Source organism: Prosopis cineraria, unplaced genomic scaffold (genome assembly GCF_029017545.1).
Source record: "Prosopis cineraria cultivar Desert tree isolate PC_DT_omini unplaced genomic scaffold, ASM2901754v1 PC1, whole genome shotgun sequence".
NCBI classification, from domain to species: domain Eukaryota; kingdom Viridiplantae; phylum Streptophyta; class Magnoliopsida; order Fabales; family Fabaceae; genus Prosopis; species Prosopis cineraria.
This window is the reverse complement of record NW_026555332.1, coordinates 2,805,461-2,812,550: the sequence shown is the minus strand read 5'-3', so window position 1 is coordinate 2,812,550 and position 7,090 is coordinate 2,805,461. Positions and strand designations below refer to the sequence as shown.

The window sequence follows — 7,090 nt, the reverse complement described above, 5'->3', positions numbered from 1 at the left end:
TAATGACGTTTGTCATTTAAGTTTCTTTTCAGTGCTTTTAATCTTAATAAAATCCAAACACGGAAAAAATCACAAAGATTAAAAATAAAATTTGATAAAATTTTAATGATCAATGATTATATTTTCCCTGTTAATTATCTCATTCTCCTCTGGTTCAGAATATTGGTCACAGTCTAGAAGCTAAATTTGATCCCAATATCAGTCACTCACATATGTATAATTTTTATTTCAAACTAAAATTATCAAAATACCTTTTTTTTTACTTTACCTTTTTGACACATTCTCCCTTTTTACTGTTTGTAAAGAAAAACACAAAAAATAATATTATATTAATTGATAGCACTTTTTGTTTGTAAAGATTAATTTTAAAATTTCATTTACAATTATTTTGTATATTAATATTGATGAAGTCAATATAAATTACTTATAAATAGAATCGACAAGCATACTTTCTAAATCTAATCACAAACCCATGCCCCAACCAACCATTTGATGCCTTTTAAAGGCTTAATATAATTATACAAGTCTTTTGGAATTACTTCACTTAATTTTTTTTGGAAAAAAGGAATAAGTTCTTTTCAAAAGTTAAGTGAAGTGAAGTTTATAGGGAAAATGACAATCAAAATTTCAAAATAAAAAATTAATAATAATTAATTGTTCAATAATTTTTTTGAAAAAAATTAATTACAAATATCAATTTACATAATTATAAATTCAAAAATTTCAATTATAAATAAAACATTTAAAAGCTCAGTTTGTATGTGAAATTCGTATTAACAAAACAATATTTACAATTTATTTTTCAAAAAATTGTCAACTATCATGAATTCGCTATTTTTCAAAAGACATGATTGGTTGATTAAATCTAAGAGTGACTACCACAAAGAAATTTGTGCAAGTTTTGATTTATGAATTTTCTTTATGCCTAAAATTGTATGATGAATCATATCATAGTATAGATGACAATATGAGGCCATGGCTGGCGAATGTGTACAAAATGGAAATAATGAGAAGAGACAAAAAGATTGAAACAAAGGAGAGCGAGGGTGGTGCTGCTTCGCTGCTACTACCCTTGAATATCATTCCAAAGAAGTCCCCTTCGTCGCCGCCGCTGGACCCCACGCTGCCGGTGCCGGTGGCGCCGGTGACGGTCCCACCGCCGCCGAACCCGGGAAACAGATCTCCGTTATCCCTTCACAACAATAATTATACACATCCACCTCATTATTATACATCCAAATAAATGCACCCCAAAAACATCAACCTCTCGTGACCATGGCTATTAAATAAAAATCCTTCAAATCTCTCCCTTTTCCTTTCAAGGCCTCTTTTTTAGACCTGGATTCAAGGCCTCTTTCAGACTCCCTTTTCTTCCCTAAATGATGTGGTCGGGTGCATTCACGAGTTCATATATACAAATTAAAGGGAATAAAGTATAAAGACCTTAAAATAAAAGTATAGAGACTTAAAATATTAAAAAAAAGTAAAAAAATCAAAAGCAAACTATGAATGAAGTATAAAGATTAAAAGTTATTTTTATTTTAAATTAAATCATCCTTTATATGCTCTCTCTCTCTCTCTTCACTGTAAAATGTATGTATTGTGAATCATGTCATTGGATCTGAACCGGGAAGCGAAAAGACAATCAAGAAACAGTATAAAATTGAACAGTGCTGGGATCTTAAAGCATTTAAGGTGTCCGTTGTCCATCGAATGCTCAGTCTCAACTCTTCATTTCAACCACTAGTCAAAGGAATCCATCTAATTCTCTCAAATGAAGGGCTAAGATTTTAGACATTTAGACAACAACGGACGCTCCAAATCCGGTCTTCATTGGGCATGCATGAATGAAAAAGTAATAACATTAAAGAGGCAGAGTGAATGGTCCCACACGTCAAGAAAGAGAGAACTCTATAGGGCACTCCACCCCAAAACGGAACTGCAAACTCTAAAGAATGAGACAAATCATTTATCGAAAAGAACATGGCATGCCTAACATAATTGGTGTTCAAGTCCAAGGCAATATCAACATGCCAGTAAAGTAACTGTCCAAAACACGAATGAACAAAATTACTCATGCAGACCTCCATTACCCTTAAAAGTATAGCCATAAAGCAAGTTAATTTAACTCGAGTGTCCCAACGTTTTGTAAAGTGGTAGTTATTTTGGGAGTTAGATTTCCACCTCCACAAAAGAGGAGAATACATTGTAAATCTGAACTGTTAAATTATATTTCATAATTTAAATTTGATAACAACTTTAATTTAAATAATTCAGATTTACAATGAGGAAAACATGAGCCCGTTATTTTGAAGGTGAGTGTTTGGGATGAAAAGGAGTTTTGGGGAATAAAGTATAGAAAGGAAGGGTAAAAGTGGGATAAGGCAAAGGTGAAGAATGGGAGACAGCAGGCAATGCAAGTGGTAGTTGAAAGAGTGGGATTTCCAATGCTGACACAGAAAGTAGCTTAGCTGTTTGTGAATTGGGGTGAGGGTCTAGCATGTGTCAAATCAGATATTGCCCCACAAAGAGCCTTGTAATTTTAAGTAAAAGGTTTGGATAAGTTAGATTCCCCTCTTTGTAAATATTATTCCATTTTGATTCCATCTCTTTGAATTCTGAGTAATAATTTCAGTTTTTTTATATTTTGTAGTTATTAAAACAAAAAACATGAAATTAAATCTGAAGTATCTAAATTAATGAAATACGGCACTTTATGAATAAGGTAAAATAACCAACTCTTTCACTTAAATAAATGTAAGCAACTTGAAGATCTCATTTATAATTAAAATATTTAAAATGGTAATTTATTTTTCAAAAAAAATTATCGAGAGCTTATTTTTTTTTTTTTGAGACTTTTTCCATCATCCTCCCTGAAATAAAAGTAAGGGTTCACGGTAGGCATCTTCTCTTGTCATTCCTATTCTCCCATGTGCTCCCATTTTCTTCCAAGACATTTTCATTATGTAAAATGTATTTATTCTATAAATATACATGTAAGAGATGATATCAAATGCTAAATGTGTATACAGGGATATGTAAAATGTTTGGTGAGGATGGAAAAAGTGAGTGGGCTAAAAGATTCGTGACTAACATCTGTCTGTGATCACAGACAAATTCACATGTACAGTACGATAATACTAATTATTTGTGTTGGATTTGATGAATATGTTGAAAGAAAATAAGGAATTGGTCGGAGAGAGAAGCAAAAAGTGCTTGTATCTCTGCAAAAAGAGAGGCTTTGGGGGATAACAAGACAGCTCAAGTGAGTGTGAGTGTGGAATGAGGCTTTTTCTTTTTGGCTGTTGGTCCACACCCCTTTTCCCAATAATCTGTCCCCTCCTCTACTTTCATGTTTATTTTTTTTTACAAAAAAAAAAAGCACTTAACATTAAAAATTTGGAAAAATTATTGATAAAGATATGGAGAAAATAATATTTATTAGAAATGGTTTTAAAAAATAATAATTACTAAGAAGGATCAACTACCAAAATATATATTTTAAAATATAAAATTGCCCTATATCAAATCTCCTATATTTTTCTTTAACCACATCCCAAATTGAATATGATAGTTAAGTTGCTAACAGTGATAAATAAACAAATAATACCAGGAATTAAGGCAAGGAAAAAAAAAAATTGTATCTTGAAGATTCACAAGTTTGAATATAAAAGGAGTTTCAATTCAAGTTTAAATATACAAGTTCTGCAACTTTCGATGCATCAGCTCCAATTTGTAGGTTGGTTTGTTATATATGATGAACAATGAATTAGACAATGATTGTAATAATTTTTTATTAATTTAATTTTATAAAAGTAATGATTTTAAAATTATATTCGATTATTTATTTAAAAGTAATTTATTTTTTTAAAATATATTGATTTAATTAAATTTAAGACTATAATTTTGTTTTTATTTGTGTGATTGAATTCCGCACAACTTTATTTTTAAAAAAATTTTGTTTTTATAACTTCTATAGTGTGTTAATTTTAAGATATTATTAAAAGGTTTTATATTAAGGTTATGATGGTCTATTACAAGTCGCTTAGTCCACCACTCTAATTTTAATTGTTATGGTCATTTATAATAAATATTACTTATCTGATTTTATTTATAAAGTACTTTTAATATGTTTTATCAGAATTAAAAAATATTTAAAAATCATTAATTATATTTAAAAATTTAATAATTACTCTACTTTATCCTTATTATATATATATATTAATAATATATTTTTTTAATATTTAATGGATAGATCAAAGAAAAAAATTTGTTACAAAAATTTATTGAGGTAACTTAGAAATAAGGCCAAAAAAAAAAGAAATCCTCTTTCTATCATGTAAAGATGACTAGAAAGAACATTTTCTTCATATTCTTAGCAATAATTTTTCCTAAAAATTTTAACAAAAGTTCAGTTTTCCTATTTCTTTCTTGTGCCCCCAATTTTAGGCTACGAGTTATGCGTACCTTGGGAAGTGAGTCTTAGCATAATCCTAGGTCTGGGAAAGATAAAGTGAACGGTGGTGAGACTTATATTAAAAATATATAAATTTTGTTAACTGATTTATGCCCAATTTTCACTTCGTAACGCTATTAAAATGTGGTGCTAGTGTTTTCACGAGAAAACGGAAAAGGAACAGAGTGACGGCCATGCTGGACAAAGCAGGGCCCGATTAAATTTCCAGAAAGACGAGAATGACCTTGGGGAGGGGCAGTACCTGGGATCGCCGAACACGCCGGCGTTGAGGGTGAGCTGGTCGATATGGACGGCCGACTTGGGGTCGACGCTGGTGGCTTTCGCGTACTGAGGGCTGAGTTCGCCGCCCGACGGCACGAAGAAGGCGCCGTTCACCATAATGTCGCCCTCCGTCCGCCAGTTCCAATCCGCCCACTCCCCATCCGGCGTGTCCACGCGCTTTGTCACCTGCCCCACCACAATTACATCATCAAAACTATACCATAATGTCACTTTTAACCTACAAATTTCTCTTCTTTCTCATTCAGTCCTTTAATTATACTAAGTCAAAAAAAAAATTATAATTACAAAGTTATTTAGGAGCTGGTTTAAATGTTAGGGACTAAAACAAATAATTAAAAAGCCTCAAGGAATTACGAAAATTGACCTCTTTAGCATCAGGACTGGGCGGCGCAGTATAACGATTACCCTGGCTGTTGATGGTGGGGTTAGCACTGCCGCCGATAGCATACATCTCCCACTGCGTGAAATCGTTGTTCACCACATGGATATATCCCAATCTACATCTCGGCATCCTCTGAACCAATCCTTCTCCGAAATGGTTGAACGCTATAGTCACCTGCATCCCCGTGTCCGGCAAGTACTTGTCGTTGTGACCCAGCAGCATCACCTCGTCGTGGTGCGCGAAATGGCTGTTCGATATCGTTATTCCCGTCGACCCCATTATCGCGTCCACCAGACCGTCCGTGCAGTACGACAGCGAGCAGTGGTCGATCCAGATCTTCCGGGAGGAGAATATTGAGATTCCGTCGCCGTCCGATATCCCTCTGTGCCCGACGTGGGTTGGGCTTGAGCGTATGTTGGTGTTGCCTGAGGGTTTGCAGTGGTGGATGTGGACGTTGTGGATGATGATGTTGGACACGTACTGGAGCGTCAGGCAGCCGTGGCCGGTTATGTGGACGTTGGCGCCGCGGCCGTCCACCGTCTTGAAGCTGTTGAAGATCAGCTCGTGCTTTAGAGTGATGGTCATGCTGCCGGAGAAGATTATCCAGAGCGGCTCGTCTTGGATCACTCCGAAACGGAGAGTCCCTGGAGTTGGGTTCGCCGGGTCGGAGTCGGAAGAGTCAGTGACGACATAGAACCGGCCTCCTTTCCCGCCCATGGCGTCACGGCCGAACCCAATGCCACAGTCCGCGAGCTTCTGCCGGTTTGCCGCCCAGTTAGGGTCGCATCGCCAGCAGTCGTCCACTGGATTGCCCGTGAGACAGCTACTACTGAGGTCCTTACCGGGGCTGGCGAGTAGTTGTTGCCGGGAAAGAGATACATTGACTCTCCTGCAAGTGAAAAGGTTAAAAAAAAAAAAGGTTAAGAAATTTTGGGTGGGGATAAGAAAAGCTTCGTTTATTTCAGTTTGGATGCCGAGAAAGGGCTTTAGTTTAGAAAGATCAAATTTTACAAAGATTCCCAGAAAATGACGATGAATACCCAGATGGGATTTTTCCGTTTAAGAGGAAAATGCCAACGAATACAAGACAAGGACGAAGCAAGGTTCAGATTGCAGGTCGGAAAAAACAGAGATGCTCTGTTTCTGACTTCCTGTTTCGAAGCGGACTATAAAAAGATGAGATTTTTAATATTACCCGCATCAGATCTCATTGTTTGAACAAAATGCAGAGGAATGATACAAACCCAGATGAGAATCAAAGCAATGCAAGTGATTAGAGAGAGAAAGAGAGGGATGGGTTACCTGTGAACTTCATGAACCACAGCTTCAGGGTAAGGATGCTGGTGGGGCAAGGTGAGGTTGAAGGAAGCTTTAATGGAAGAAGAGAAAGAAGTCAAGATACATAAGAAGAGAATGCAGGTAATAGGAGGAAGCATCCTTGAAGGAACAATAACAATAATGAGGAAGGAGTGTGCGGTTTAATATTGATGTCCCTTCAGTAAAATGCTTCCTTCCGTATCTTCCTATTCAATGCCGAAAAACTACTCTGACACTTAAGGAGCTGCAGGTTGATGGAGAAAGGGATGGGTTTATTTCTTTTTAATAATTCAGAGATTATTAATGAGATTAAACGACGGTCACGGAAATTACATTGGGACAAAGGAAACAAGTTACTTTATTGGTAGGGTTTTGGTTTCCGAGGGTTTTAATAATCCAGAGATTATTAATGAGGTTAATCATTCCTTGCCTTACTTGCAGGTATTGCTACCATAAAACCACTATGAAAGACAGGGAAACTATGGCCTTGTCCTAATTGTGAAGCAGTCTCGTTTTGCATTATAAAGTTTTTTGCCCTTTATTTTCTGAATCAAAATGAAGATTCCTCGCCGGAACAGGGTAAGTAGGTAGAGACATTCGTAAATGAACGAGTGTCCAAGAAGGCGTTATGA

At 35.6% G+C, this 7,090-nt stretch overlaps 1 protein-coding gene across 3 annotated transcripts; it reads right to left on the bottom strand.

The window, feature by feature from the left end:
* Positions 1-872: 872 nt before the first annotated feature.
* On the bottom strand, positions 873-6,789 carry LOC129311551 (probable pectate lyase 12). Of its 3 annotated transcripts, none has more exons than XM_054953895.1 (4): positions 6,444-6,783; positions 5,124-6,030; positions 4,719-4,924; positions 873-1,192 (listed from the first exon to the last, which is right to left on the bottom strand). In XM_054953895.1, exons 1-4 carry the CDS (start codon positions 6,575-6,577, stop codon positions 949-951), a joined length of 1,491 nt encoding a protein of 496 aa, XP_054809870.1. In that variant the 5' UTR covers positions 6,578-6,783; the 3' UTR covers positions 873-948. The 3 variants fall into 3 exon arrangements, with proteins under 3 accessions (XP_054809870.1, XP_054809877.1, XP_054809883.1); XM_054953902.1 differs by having other exon boundaries at positions 1,049-1,948; positions 6,444-6,789; XM_054953908.1 differs by having other exon boundaries at positions 1,049-1,375; positions 6,444-6,787.
* Between the last annotated feature and the right edge of the window lie 301 nt (positions 6,790-7,090).